At 33.1% G+C, this 16,254-nt stretch overlaps 1 protein-coding gene across 1 annotated transcript; it reads left to right on the top strand.

The window, feature by feature from the left end:
- Nucleotides 1-6,774: 6,774 nt before the first annotated feature.
- On the top strand, nt 6,775-7,725 carry LOC125124580 (olfactory receptor 11L1-like). Its single transcript, XM_047774648.1, has one exon. It carries the CDS (start codon nt 6,775-6,777, stop codon nt 7,723-7,725), a length of 951 nt encoding a protein of 316 aa, XP_047630604.1.
- The last annotated feature ends 8,529 nt before the right edge of the window (nt 7,726-16,254 follow it).

The following is a 16,254-nucleotide window of genomic DNA, read 5'->3' on the forward strand; positions in this document are numbered from 1 at the left end:
AATATATCAATTGTAAATATATATGCACTCAATATAGGTGTACCTCAAAATATAGGACAATTGCTAACAGCCATCAAAAAAGAAATTGACATTAATGCAATAATAGTGGGGGTTCCTCAACAGAATATAAGCAAACTGAATCCAGTAATACAGAAAAAGGATCATACACCATGATCAAGTGGGATTGATTATACCAATACAAGAAATGTTCCATATCCACAAATCAGTGTAATAGACCACATAACCAAACTGAAGAATAAAAAGCATATCATCATCTCAATAGATGTGGAAAAAGCACTAACCAGAAACCACACAATTTATGATATAATCCTCTGAAAAGTGAGCATAGAGGGAACCCACCTCAACATAATAAAAGGGCATATATGACAAAACAATAGTTAGCATCATTCTCAACAAGGAAAAGCTGAAAGATTTTCTGCTAAGATCAGGAAAAAGTTAATGAGATCTGCTTTCACCACTTTTATTTGACTTAGTTTTGGGAGTCATAGCCACAGTAATTAGCAAAGAAAAAAAATAAATAAAAGGAATCCAAGTTGGAAAATAAATAAAACTATCAGTTTAGATGGCTTAATGCTATAAAAAGGAAATCCTAAAAATACTATTATAAAACTACTAGAGTTCCTCAATGAATTTGATAAAGTTACAGGATATAAAATGGAATACAAAGAAATATCTTGCATTCCTATATGCTAATAACAAAAAATAAGAAAGAGAAATTAAGGAAACAATCTCATTTACCATTACACCAAAGAGAATAAAATACTTAGGAATAAACTTACCTAAGAAGGCAAAAGATCTGTACTCTGAAAACTATAAGACACTGTTGAAAGAAATCAAGGGTGACATAAACAGATGAATGCGCTTGGATTAGAAGAATCAATATTGTCACAAAGACTGTACTAATGCAATCTCTGTCAAATTATCAGTGGCATTTTTTCAAAGAACCAAAACAAAATGAAAAATTTTAATTGTATGGAGACACAAAAGATCCTGAATAGCGAAAGCAATCTTGACAAAGAAAAATAGAACTGGAAGAATCAGAATCCCTGATTTCAGACTCTACTACAAAGCTATGGCAATTGAATAGGGTGGACCTGGCATAAGAGCAGACATATAGATAAGTGAAACAGGATAGAAAGCCCCTAAATAAACACAAACACACACACACACACACACACACACACACACACACACTCTATGGTCAATTAATCTATAACAAAGGAGGCAAGAATATGCAATTGAGAAGACTAACTTCAATAAGTGGTGCGGGGAAAACTAGACAGCTACATATAAAAGAATGTAATTAGAACACTCTCTAACATCCCACACAAAATTAAATTTAAAATGTATTAAAGTCCTAAATTTAAGACCAGAGGTAAACACCGGCAGAATACTCTGACATAAGCTGTAGTAATATGTTGTAGGATCCACCTCTTAGAGAAAGCAATAAAAATAAAAATAAACTGAGACCTAATTAAACTTAAAATCTTTTGCACAGCAAAGTAAACCATAAAGAAAATGAAAAGACAACTCACAGAATGGGACAAAACATTTGCAAACAATGCAACCTACAAGGGCCTAATCTACAAAATATACAAATGACTCATAACCAAACAACACATGCAGTTCAATATCCAAAAATCAACAACCCAATCAAAAAATGGACAGAAGATATAAATAGACATTTTTCCAAAGAAAACATAAATTTGGCCACAATGCACATGAATAGATGGTCAATATTGTTAATTTTTAGAGGAATGCAAATTAAAACCACAATGAGGTATCAGCTAACACTTGTCAAAATGGCCATGATCAAAAAGACTATAAATAATAACTTCTGGAGAGGATATAGAAAAAAGGAAACTTTTTACATTCTTGGTTGGAATGTAAATTAGTACAATCATTCAGGTAAACAATATGGCAGTTCCTCAAAAAATTAAAAAAAAAAGAATATGGCAGGTCCTCAAAAATTAAAAATTGCCATATGATCTAGAAATCCTATTCTTGGGCATATATCCAGAGAAAACAATAATTCAAATAGGTCAATAAACCCCAATGTCCATTGCAGTGCTATTTACAATACCAGGACATGGAAGCAAGCCAAATGTCCAGTGACACATGAATGGATTAAGAAGACATGGCATAGATATACAATGGAATACTACTCCTCCATAAAAAAGGACAAAATAATGCCATTCAAATAACATGTATGCAACTAGAGATTATCATACTAAGTAAAGTAAGTCAGAATAAGACAAACACTTTATGATATCACTTATATCTGTAATCTAAAAGAATGTCACAAGTGAACTTCTTTACAAAACAGAAACCAGCTCATAGACTTCAAAAACAAATTTATAGTTAACAAAAGGGATACTTGGTGGGAAGGATGGATAGGTGAGTTGGGATTAGCACATGCACACTATTGAATATGGAATAGGGATCTGCTGTATAGCACAATATTTTGTAATAACTTATATAGGGAAAGAATAATAAATCACTTTGTGGTAGAGCAGAAATTAGCACAATATTATGTCAACTATAATTCAGTAAAACTTTAAAAAAGAATATATGAATTCTGTACATATGAAAATATAGAATAAGCTTTAAGCTATTGTGACAAAAAGTAGAGCAGTGAGATTGTCTAAGGGGAGAATTAACCTGAGTGAATGCGGCATGAAGAAACTTGTGGAGTAAATAAGAATGCTTATTTCTTGACTATGCTTGTAGTTATATGAGTGTGTACATTTGTCAAAACATTCACTCTAGTTATAATGGGTGTATTTTATTACATGACAAATATAAATCTAAAAGTTTATAAAATTATGTGTTCTATTGCTTTGGATAGTTATATTTAGAAGGATCACTATTAAAACCCTGTGTGGATTACTTTTCATCCTTAGATAAGCATTCTTATCTATGCATAATTTATGCACCAATATAGGAAACTAGTATCCCCAAGTAACTTAAAAAAAACCTATCTCCACACATTTTCAAATATTTTTTGGTGACTTCCACTTTCTCAATTACCACTGGTTTAGAATTGATTCCTTTAATGCATGAGTTATTGATATGCTTGTCATTTATGAAAATATTTTTTATTTTATTTAACCTAGAGGATAATCAATGTTCATAGAACACATGCTGAATATTATTTTTCTTATTTTCCGCATTTGCGGATATCATCTATATTTTATTCACTATTCTAGGTTTCCATTTTATTTTTCTGATACCAAAGTTTTTCATACTTTCATACTCTCTGCATATATTCAGTATGCATCTGTAATATAAATTGTCTGTGAAATGTCTTAATCTGGTTATCTGCATTAATGGACAATAGTGTTTTCTACACAGAGTTGATAAATGCTTTGTTTTTTGCCATGAAGAGATGCCAAGTCATTGTTGCTGTTTTTCATTTGTTGTTTTATTGGTTTTGTAGCTCTCTACTGGGAAGAAAGACTTTTCAATGTTGATCTAGTTTATACTTTTTATGCTATTGAATATTACCTTGTGTAAAGGCTGAAATATTGAGAGATAAAAATTCTGAAATTGTATTTTGAAGGGTGAATTCCATGGGCAGTGCTAGTTCATAAAGTCACTTAGGAGATTATTTCTCCAGTTTATGTAGAGATATTTCAAATGCTCCCTATACTTTGTTTTTCCTTTGGCCCCTTAGAAGAGACTACTCTGTCTCTCAACAAAAGGAAGTCTTCAGGGGAACTTTTGGATCTCCCAAGGCAAAGAACAGCTCAGCTCTCCAAGGCTCAAGACTGATGAAATCCTACTGCTTCTCACAGGGGGGATCTCATGTCATACCTTTGCTAGCATCCTGGCCACAGGGAAAACCAAAGAGAAAAAAATACTGGGAACTTCATGTTTAGCTGTAGTATAAATGGTGTTCCACAGCCAATGACATAGCAGGGAGCTAATTTCTTATCTTATCTCCCTTACAAACCAATTTAATGTGGTGTGCTCTAATTCATAGACATGTTGAAAAGGAGTAATTAAGGAAATATAACTAAAGTCATTCAATTCTTGGGAAATAAGCAAAACATACAGGTTGTGAGTATACGTTAGAGGATATAATATGTGTTATTTCTCACTTTTCTAGGTAATAGCAGATTTACATGACAGTACTTATATCATTTTGGTTATTTCTGTAATCTGAGGCAATATTCTTATTCAGATATTTATTTGGCATGTAGGAAGAGTTAATTAAAACATTAAATAAATAAAAAAATGTATATAACTTTCTCCTTGTATTTAAATTGCTGTTTTATTTTTTTATTAAAATGCTGATTGGAAATTATTTTTTTATCTCTCATTCACGTTGCTGCTAAAGTTATATATATACATAGATAGGGAGTTATAACCTTTATTTTTTTCTAAAGGCAGAATATATAATTCTGATATCTTTCAGGGAAAGAAAATAAATTTTCTTTGAAGATGGCATCAACCAGATTCTGTTGTTAAATTTATACTGATATTCCTTCCAAATCATTTTTTCTTTTTATTTTGTTAATTCAAGAATAGTAATAATAACAATAGAAGAAATAGTCATGTGATATCTTATAGCATGACTGTAGCATTCAATTAGATGTACAGATAATAGCAATAAGAGTTACTTTGGACACTGTTTTTTTTGCTTTTCAGGGCTTCATTTGTGGCATGTGTAAATTTCCAGGCTAGGGGGCAAATCAGAGCTTCAGCTGCTGGCCAAAACCACAGGCACAGCAAAGTGAAATCTGAGCTGCATCTGTGACCTATACCACGGCTCACAGAAATGCCAGATCCTTAATCCACTGAGGGAGGCCAGGGAACAAACCCACATTCTCATGGACACTAATTGGGTTTGCAACCTGCTAAGCCACAATGAGAACTCCCTGGACATTTGGTCTTATATGAATAAAATAAATGTTAAAATTTCTCTTATGAAATCTCTATCAAACTTAGAAAATACATTTTAACTTTTTATCTCAGTTCTTTCCTCAAAATGGTTTCCTTAAGTTATATATTCTAGATAGATTTCTAGTCATATTTTTAAAAGAATTTTGAATAGCTGTATAGCCAGCAAAAGCAAAATTTTAATTCTTTTAGACAGAGCAAGTGACAAAAATATCAAATATTTAGAGGATTAAATCAAATAGTTGGCTTAGTGGAACACATAAAATATCCCTTGACCATACTAACCTAGCCTTTTAAATAATAATATTATATATTTGAGAAGTTCTACTTTATCAATAGTACACCACAGGGAGTGTGAATACTGTGGCACAAGTCCTATACACATTTTTCTATAGAAGTTTAGAATTTAAATTTTCCATAAAATTTTATGATAGAAACATGTAAATATGAACCATATTGCTTTCTTTTTACATTCTACAGCTTTCTCATTGTGATATAAAGTCTATTTTTTTTTTACCTTGAGAACTTTTGTTTTTAAGAGTAAAAGAAAAATCGGAGTTCCCATTGTGGCACAGCAGAAACGAATCCGACTAGGGACCATGAGGTTGTGGGTTCAAACCCTGGCCTCACTCAGTGAGTTAAGGATCTGGCATTGCCATGAGCTGTGGTGTAGTTTGCAATCACGGCTTGGATCCTGAGTTGCTGTGGCTCTGGTGTAGGCCAGCAGGCAACAGCTCTGATTCGATCCCTAGCCCGGGAATCTCCATATGCCATGGTGCAGCCCTAAAAGGACAAAGGACAAAAAAAAAAAAAAAAGAGTAAAAAAAATCTATTTTGCATATACAAGAAAGTTTTTATTATGGGTATTAAGTTTTTTCTACTATAACTTGCACTTAACATCTGGATATTTTGGTATTAAAGATATATATACATTAATATAACTATTAAAAAACACTGTTTCTCTAAAAACATATTTCTTTTAAATTTTGGAAAGAACACTTAACATAATTATACTTAAAAATAAGGTACACACACAAAAAAAATACTACGTCCATTGTAGGATGAATGGATGTATGACTTTAATATTATTTGTTTGAAAGTTCCTAAACAATGTAGGAAAATTGCTAGATGCAGTGATTCTAAAAAAAAAAAAAAAAAAAAGGAAAAGAAAAGAAAAATCAAGCCAAGATTAGAAAAGTTAAAAAGAATATTTATGAACAAATACTTTTCACAGATGTTGAATTAACACACTTTGCTATATTTTCTGGAGATAAAGTTTGCTCATGTACTAATCTCCCACCAAACCCTAACTAAAGACATATAAAAGGGTCTATGAAGTTAAAACTGTAGGCAAATCTTTGTCATCATAAGGCAACTAGTATGTTCCAGGAGCTGAATTCTGAAAGCACCACCCACATACAGTGGCCTCCGAGCTACTCATTGTTGATTTTTTCACAATCCTCTAGGATATAAAATCCTCAGAGATCAGATAATAACAGTTTTTTTTCAATAGCCACATTTTTTTATATTCACTGAACTGGGGCCTTTTAAAACAATCTCTGTCACACACCACCTAAACTGATGTAATTAGGAAAAATATTCACTCCTTTAATGTCTTCACTTGTACAGTAAATTATTTGATATTTACCTTTGCAATATATTTCCTAATTCAAATAAACTTCAATTGTGTAAAATGCTTATAAAGACAATTATGGTTCTTTGCCAGCCATAGTTTTTTATTATTATATTGTCCATTATCATCATGAAATAAATATTAAATATTATTTTTTTGCTAATCTTCCATATTCTAGGCTTTGTTGACTCATTCCAGATCAGAGAGGATGAGATATGAATGCTGCAAATCAAACCACAGTGACAGAGTTTATTTTCCTGGGTTTTTCTGGTTGTCTGTATCTTCGGCTTACATTATTTCTAATGTTTCTCACTGTATATCTTCTTTCCCTTATGGGAAATACTCTCATCATTTTCATGGTTTTGATGAATTCCACACTCCAAACACCCATGTACATTTTCTTAGGAAATCTGTCCTTCTTAGAGATCTGGTACACCACAGTCACAGTGCCTAAATTGCTGGCTACCTGTCTCTCACATGTTGTTATGATCTCTGTTTCTGGTTGTATAACTCAGTACTACTTTTTTTTCTCCATGGGGGCTACAGAATGCATTCTCTTGGCTGTGATGGCCTATGACCGATACCTGGCCATATGCAGCCCTCTCAGATACTCATTCCTCATGAGTTTTCAGGTGTGTCTGCGGTTTTCAGCTGGATCTTGGGTTGGGGGCTTCATTGCCCCCCTCCTACCTACTATACTCATCTCTTATTTAAACTTTTGTGGACCCCAGAAGATCAATCATTTCTTTTGTGACTCAGACCCAATTTTTAAACTCTCCTGCTCAGATACATTCTTGGTGGAAGCCTTGGGCTACACATGTAGCTCTGTTGTGATTCTAAGTTCTTTTCTCCTCACTATGTCTTCCTATGGACACATTGTGGTCACAATAATCAGGCTGTCTTCCAGGGAGGCTCAGAAGAAAACTTTCTCCACCTGTGCCTCCCACCTCACTGTGGTCACCATCTATTATGGCACCATCATCTTTGCGTATGTTCGTCCCCCAGCCAAGTACAATTTTACCATTGGTAAAGTGATCTCAGTGTTCTACTGTGTGGTCACTCCATTGATAAATCCACTTGTATATACCCTACGAAACAAAGATGTGAAGAAAGCTCTCAGAAAAGTTCTAGCACAAAAGAGACTTCTCTTTTCCAGAAAAATGTAGGAGATTTGAGAGATCAAAGAAAATGTGCAATTCAGAATGGATTCTCAAAGCACATTTGCAAATGGTAAGTAGTGAAACTTATAAAATTGCTACCATCTAATATGAAAACCTCTGCCCTTTACCCTTTGGTTGAAATTCTGCTGAAGTAGATATTATATAATTATCATGTTTAAGAATGCCTCCATGCAATATTATAGTAATAAATAGATACATATCACAAATTTCCTACCTACAATGGAGTTACGAGGGGAAAATTTTATGAATTATCCCCATAAAATAGTTCAGTTAAAAAAAATTTTTAATTCATACCTTATCAGTAACTGAGGGCCGAAAATTGTTTCTGTTAAAGCAGTATTACTATATCTAGTGGGATGTCATTATAACTATGTCACTTTGTACTTCAAAATCTTTCAATGGAATATTTATTAAACATATATATTGAGCAAGGAACTATTCTTAAGCATAGAGGCTGATTTATTATGAATATACACTTAACAAAGATTATCATTGGAAAAAATCAGGAAAATGTTAGAAAACTAGAACTTTTCTAGATAATATTACAAAATTTTAAAATATTAACATGGCAAAATGTTAGAAATAGAGAAAAAAGGAAAAAATAGAAGTAGACAATATAAGAGTTGAACATCTGAAATGGGAAAACAAATAACAACTTTAATGAAAGAGCCTAGAAGAAAATAATTTGAGCATAAACTATTCAATTCAGCCAGAGAGAAAGAGATAGAAAAAAGAAGAAGAGATTAGTACAAAATACATTTTCCATTATGTTGTCCATTTTTCTATGTTATTAAAAAAAATGGTAAATTTAATTATTTCAGAATATTTTAGTGAAAAAGATGATGTGTGCTGAAAGAAATTCTATCAAATCTTTTTAGGATGAGTACTCTCTATTTGATTGTCTCTGAAAGTCTTGCTGTTCAGAGTGTTGTCTTTGGACCAGAAGGATCAGAGTAATCTGGGAGCTTTAGAAATGCCTCTTGAATGTGACTATGTACTGAAACAAGATCGACATATGACTGATATACAGATTAAACAACTAGAAGCACTAATTTAGGCCATCAAGATGTTAAAAAATCCTTTTTAAATCACAAGAGATTATAATAAATTCGAGAATTCCTTGCCAACGCTTGAATTTTTTCTTAGTTTAAATTTTTGACATGTCATGTTCTGCTATATATTAAAATTATAGATTCTCTTTACCCCAATATCTAATTAGTTTGGGGGTTATTTTTCATTTTTAACACTGGATGTATTCATAGAAACTACTATCAAAATAGCCTGTACATGTAAGTGAAAAATATATGTACGGACATGTTTTCAAGTCCTTTCCCTTCCATCTGAATATCAAAAGCAATATATGAATTCTCATAATAACAGGGAAACATTCTATTATCTTCACACAGGTATTTCTGGATGCCGTTTAGTAGGAAAGGAAAAAAGTCATTCTATACTCTTAGGTTCTTTGGTTAAGTCTAAGTATTAAACTAACAAAAGACAGATTCACAGTATAAAAGTATACACTGTGTTTTAATTTTTTACCTGAACATAGGTGTTTCAAAAGAATACAAGTAATGTTACTCATCATGTCATTCTACAAGGATTAAGTCAAAGCAGTTGTTAATGACATTGCACCTCGAAAGGCATTCAGGATGAAAACCAGATGAGGCATTTTGTTTTTTGGAAAAACAAGCTGCTTAGATTGTTCGATGTATACTTTAAGAAAATTATTTTTTTCCATTGTGGTGAAGCATAAACAAATCCAACTAGTAACCATGAGGTTGTGGGTTCAATCCCTGGCCTTGCTCAGTGTGTTAAGGATCTGGCATTGCAGTGAGCTGTGGTGTGGGTAAGAAGCACAGCTCAGATCTACATTGCTGCGGCTGTGGGCTGTGGAGCAGACCAGCAGTTGTAGCTCCAATTCAACCTCTAGTATGGGAACCTACATATAATACTGGTGAGGTCCTTAAAAAAGAATAAAAAAATAATAATTTTAATAAACCAAGATTTTTGCATTTTCCAATACAGAGAAAAACACTAAAATAATTAACTGGGATATCTGCTCCTTATGAATCATAGTAATCTTTTACCAAGATGTATGCTTGACTGCATCTATTTCCTAGCAAAAAAGCATATATACTGGCTTCTGCTCTACCTCTTCACAGCAGATTCCTCAGATTTACTGAAAGACTGAAACCCAGACTAAAGTCTTCAATAAGACCCTGAATAAAACTTGAACTCATGACTTTTGTGTTGTTATTTTTTCAAGTAAACAGAAATCAGAAGAACACTTTAAGCCCAAGAGTTTACATAACATTTTAACAAATAAGGAAAAAGTGTGGAGATGTGTCAGGACCTAGATGCTTGGGATGGGAGTAGTAGGTTTTGGGAGAGTGACTAAAGAATATATGGATAATAACTTATTTAACAATAAACTTTATTTAAGTATATTTATTTCAATGACAAACTTCCAGTGATAAGAATTCTCTTCTCTTCCTGGAACCGGTGGTTGCCTTCTAAAGGGAAAGGTTATGACCTGTTTTAAGTAGCAAGGAAAAGTCATAGATTCCCTTCCTATATGTGTTGTTTCTTAAGAGCTTTCAGCACATAATAGTGACTATGTCAAAGCAACATATTTTGTGGTGGTATGTTCTTAACCCCTTTTCTTATTGTATTAATGGTAGCAATCTTTCCAAATCCAAGTCCTTGGCAGAATGTATATTTAAGGTTCCCTCCCTTTATTACACCATTTATCCAAAAACAAACTGACTTTTTCTTTTTTTTTTCTAATTTTGCCTAGGATATGCCAGGAGCTGAGGGTAGTATTGAGTTATTTATGGAAAATAGAGTTTTTTTACCTATCCCAACTACATTTTAAGGATACACAAAGAAGTTTACCTATTCCATTCATTCATTTTCTTTCAGTTTTTATATTTTAATAAACACTTTGGTTTTACTATCAAAAACTGCAATAAATATGGTTTTACTGGAAAGGGATGAACTTGGTAATATGTAACACATTTCCTTTGGGCAAGATGTATTAAAGCTGATTATCATATATCAGAATTTATGCCACTGGTGATCTTTGTAAAGCAATGTAAAATCATAAAATAAAAACCTGAGTCAATGTTGACAAAAAAAGAAAACATGAGAAAAATTTTAAAGTAAAATAATATTAAATTTCATTTTGGTAATAAAGCTAGAAGAATATGGATAAAACTTCATAGAGTGTAAAGGAGATAAGAAATGTTTTACAGAGAGAACAGTGTTTTCTCACAAGTCATTCTCTAAATATAGACAATATATTTATATATGATGTTTTATGAACCAAAAAACAATGTACATAAAGGTAATTACTATAAGTAGTTAAGTAACTTCCAGACCCAGAAAATAGTTTGTATACATTTTATGTGTTTGATTGTAACTTTTTCTGTGGCATAAATTTACTAAAGTAAATCTTACAATTTATATTTTGAATCTGTATTTATATCTTCCTTTGAAATACTAGTGTACCGAAATCTTTGTAAAATACCTATCTGCTAACTGATTAATACCTGACAAAAAGAAACTTTAATTATGAAACCTTAATTGCAGAAAACCAAAGTCAGCTTTATTTTATTATTTTCAAGGGGAATAAAAGGGTCTGTTGAGAAGTGACCCCTGATTATTTAAGCTGGAAAGTCTGGCAAATTAGAATTTTCCCTGCTTATACTTGGTGTGACCTTGGAAGCTATTAGTGTTGCTTCTATATCAATCTGCAAATATAGGCTAAAGTGAAGGAAAGAAAGGAAGGAAGCTGCTACAAAAAGTCTGGCTCTGTAGCAAAATTTAAATGTCATGTAAATGCATTGCGACCCTTGGTGGCTGCACTGTAATTTGATATAATTTTAGAAAAAAAGATAAAATATAAATTATGTGCTTAATTAGGTGGTCGAAAGATAAATTGAATTCAAAGTTATACCAAAAAAGGTCCAGAACAACTGGAGGGGTAAAATATCCAAAAGCAGAAAATATTTGAGTGCAATCCTAGCAGAGACTAAAAGTAAATAAAATAATTGAAAATCAATGTAAATTGATATTAGTGTCATATGTGTCCAAAATAAATATAAAAATGCAGTGTTTCTGCTTAGGTAGTCTTTTCTGAGGTCTGCTTTAAAAATGTTCAGCAGCATTATACTTTTATAAGACATTACATTAAAATGAAAGTGCTGCATAAGGAGGAAGATAAAAATTAAAAAAAGACATTGTTGTACATGGGCAAAAACAAATTTAGGACAATTACATCCCCTGGAGCAAGGCTGAATATCCAAATGCAACACTTGGAACCATCATTTGAGTGATGTTAGTTTTTGCACCAAGATTATCATGAAAAAAATATTAAAGTAGAATTAATGTGGGTTTTTGGTACAGAATGTGGTATTCTAAGTGGTGTCAGTGAAGACTAATTTAACAATCAAGGAGAATAGAAAGGAATTTATTCAAGCCAGACTCAGGATTATAAACTAGGAGACAGATTGTCAGAAAGCTCTGAGAAATATCCTACCTGTTAGAAGTCAAAGATAGTTATATACATTTTTCAAGACGAAGAATCATACTGGCATACTGATATTTTGCATAAAGTTCACTAAGAATAAACAGTCCAAATAAGCAGGTACAAAGGGAACAGCAAGTCACCATGACCCACTTCAGAATTAGGAAGGCACACTATTCTATTAAGAAGTTACATTGTTAGCATCAAAGGAGAGGGGGATAAAAAGATCTTTACTCTCAAGGCAGGCACTTCCTGGTATTTAGCTAGTTGAGAGGCTCTGGTCAAGGCAATTCATTTTTCCTGTTATGCTGACTTTGTTTCTGGCACCTAAGAGATTTCAGTTATGGCCGTTGTGGATGTTACTGCATGTCTAGTTTGGACCGTCCTCATCCCTTTAATAGGACCCATGTGTGAATCAAATTGTTTCAGTCTTATCAGTAGGGGCTTCTTGTAAGTCATTCCTGGTAGCAAGAAAAACAAATCCAAAACAATTAATAAAATGGCAATAAGAATATACCTATCAATAATTACCTTAAATGTTAATGGACTAAATGCCCCACCAAAAGACATAGATTGGCTGAATGGATACAAAAACAAGACCCATATATATTCTGTCTTCAAGAGACCCACTTCACTAATAGGGACACATACAAACTGAAAGTGAGAGGATGGAAAAAAATATTCCATGCAAACGGGGATCAAAAGAAAGCTGGAGTAGCAATACTCATACCAGACAAAATAGACCTTAAAATGAAGAATATTTTAAGAGACAAGGAAGGACACTACATAATGATCATGGGATCAATCCAAGAAGAAGATATACCAATTTTAAATATCTACGCACACAGCATAGGTTCACCACAATATATAATGCAACTGATAACAACCTTAAAAAAGATAATCTATTAACAAAACACTGTCTTGGTTGTTTTCTTCCTTGTGGTTCTGGAAGCAATATAACAATGTTAATGGTTATTACATTGAACCAAGATAACATTAGGTGCAGAAAGCAAAGACACTTCCTAAAAAATTAGGAGGTTTACAGAATTATATTGAGCACGGTAAGAGTTTGAAAGAAAATTAACTGAGTGTGTTTTTTCATAGTATAATAACTCTATAAAGCACAAAATATATAAATTCTTAATTACATTTATTCTTTTTGTTATAAGAGGTCAAAAGTAGGTATATATAGATTTCTTTAGCAGTTAAAATTTCAGCATTTACAACGAGCTAGACATCTGAAGAATTTATATTACTTAATCAATATAGCAGGCCTATAAAATTTCAAATTACCAAAATTTTGGAGAAAATCTTTCTAGGTGGATATAACATAAAACATAACTTTTCTTAAATAGTTTACACAAAGGCTTTTATTCCATTTATCTCTATCATATTACTCATGAAAACATCTTCATACCGTGTTAATTTTCTTATGGACAAATTTTGTAACACAGATAACATGTATATACTTAAAAGTTGATGATTCTAAAGGCATGTCTGTGTTAATTAAATCATCAATATAAACATGTTTTTATTAAGTTTAATCCTAAATTACATAATCCCTTAATAATGGGACTTTAATAATTGGGGCTTGTTTAAGTCAAATTTAGAAATATGTGATCTGTAACTGCTTAATTTAATTCAATACAGTTTTTTTACAATTAATTTTGATAACACAAAAATCCAGGACATATAATTTTTAAATGTACACACAGACATGTATACCTGAAATGGACACAAACAGATTTTATAGTATTTGCTTGAGTTTTAAAAGGCCTCTTTTCCCTTTTTTTTTTTTGTCCCCGTGTCTTTTCTAGGGCTGCACTCGTGGCATGTGGAGGTTCCCAGGCTAGGGGTCTAATTGGGGCTGTAGCTGCCAACCTATTCCAGAGCCACAGCAACAGGGTCTGTGTCTGTGACCTACACCACAGCTCATGGCAATGTCGGATCCTTAACCCACTGAGCAAGGCCAGGGGTCGAACCCACAACCTCATGGTTCCTAGTTGGATTTGTTAACCACTGAGCCACAATGGGAACTCCCCTTTTTTCTTTCAGTTTTAAGTTCTACTAATTGAGGTAAGGCTGTAGTTTCAAGTGATGTGGGCTGTGTTCACATTTCTAAGATATGATATAGGTTATAACTTTAAACTTTTTCGTAGGAGTAATTTTGTTCTCTCAAGGTCAGAATTTTGAAAATACTTGTTTTCAAGCATTGGCTTCATTCTAATTTTACTTGAATCCAGCTGTATTTGAGTGAGTGGCTGTCCATCGCGAAGCTGTTCTGTCATTGATGTGCAGTTTCTTTATGGATTTGGTAGCCTAAGGTTCAGAAATGATCTGAAAAACTTTATTAGAGCTGTGTGATGGATTGAGTGTGAGGTTCTTTTGAGTCTAGCTCCCCAAGGAGTTACCCTTGAATTTGTTTGACCCTCTTATATGGCTCTATTTCTCCCTCCAGGAGAATCTGCCATGTATGCTTAGAGCACTAAGTGATCAGCCTTATTGTGTCTCCCTGGTGAGCAGCATTTTCTTTATTTTTTAGGGCTACTCTTCTGGCATATGGAAGTTCCCAGGCTAGGAGTCATATCTGAGCTGCAGCCACCAGCCTGCACCATAGCCACAGCGACACCAAATCTGAACACCAAAATACACTGTAGCTTGCAGCAATGCTGGATTCTTAATCCAATGAACAAGGCCAAAGATTGAACCCATTTCCTCATAGATAATATGAGGGTTCATAACCCCCTAAGCCACAAAAGGAACTCCCGGTATTTTCACAATTGTTGTAGTGGAATCCCTTGTAGCACTTCTGCAGTAACAATGATTGATCCAGACATGTCCATTGTGTTTTTAGTCTTCTGAGACTGCCTTGTGACCAAAAGGAACAAATGACCCTTTTTCTCAGAGATGATGAACAGGCTCAGTCTCTCATTTTACCAGCAAACAGTTTGATCATATCATATATACTGATGGTATTTTCAATTTTAGCCAATTTTAAAAAGGGCCAGTTAACCCAATTCACTGCAAAATCAACCCTAGGCCCCTGCCTGGGAATTTCCCTCCTAGGAATGTACCCTTAGGACTACAAAGAAAGAAACAGCTGGAGTAAAATTTTGGATGTCATTTAAAACAATAATGTCCATGTATCAGGAGAAATCACCAATGCACCTGAGGAGTACCACGAAGTGACTGGGGCTCAAAAGACTCATGCTGGTATACCAAGTACTGGCTCAGGGTAGGCTTCAGGTGTCCTCTGGGGGATAGCTCTGATTTTCTGTTGACTACACCAAGTAAATATTTTAAAAAATCAATTAATAACCAAGTTATGAAGAAAAATAAGGGAATTTTATTTGAGTTATATGGAGATTATAAGCTGGAAGACAGACTCCCAGAAATCTCTAAGAACTGTCCTACCTGTAAAAAGTTGAAGACACAGTCATATACATTTTAGAGAGAAAGGATCATACATAAGAATAGCACATTGATTTTTTACGTGTTTTACCATGGATATTTAGTGCAGATAAGCACATACAAAGTGAGCAGTGAGACACAAAGACTCCAGGAGAATTATGGAAGAACCATGTTCTTTCATTTTTTTGAAGGTGTAAATGTATGAAAATGTGTTAAAACTGGACATAATTTACTAAGTAATACTTTCTTCATCTTTCAGTTTTCTTTTTTATTCAAATATGGTTGATTTACAATGTTGTGACAATTTATATTGTACAAAAAAAATCTTTAATGATGACCATGCACTCCCATCTTTGAGGCGCTCTGGTTAATATGTAAGAACATGTACATGGAACACTTGGGAGGGAGGGAGAGAAGAGGCCCAAACTAACACAAAGAGAGAATTTCATGTTTATTTTTTCTTGTTCAGTCTTAAAATGCAATTTTTATTTCATCAGTGAGAAGAGAGAATAAAGTAGCACTGAAGAATTTATAAAAGTGACTAGAATAAATATATATATATACTTAAATTT

Source organism: Phacochoerus africanus, chromosome 4, assembly GCF_016906955.1.
Source record: "Phacochoerus africanus isolate WHEZ1 chromosome 4, ROS_Pafr_v1, whole genome shotgun sequence".
NCBI lineage: Eukaryota > Metazoa > Chordata > Mammalia > Artiodactyla > Suidae > Phacochoerus > Phacochoerus africanus.

Excerpts from the sequence above, each read along its gene's own strand:
- LOC125124580 (XM_047774648.1), top strand. The coding sequence starts at position 6,775 with ATGAATGCTGCAAATCAAACCACAGTGACAGAGTTTATTTTCCTGGGT.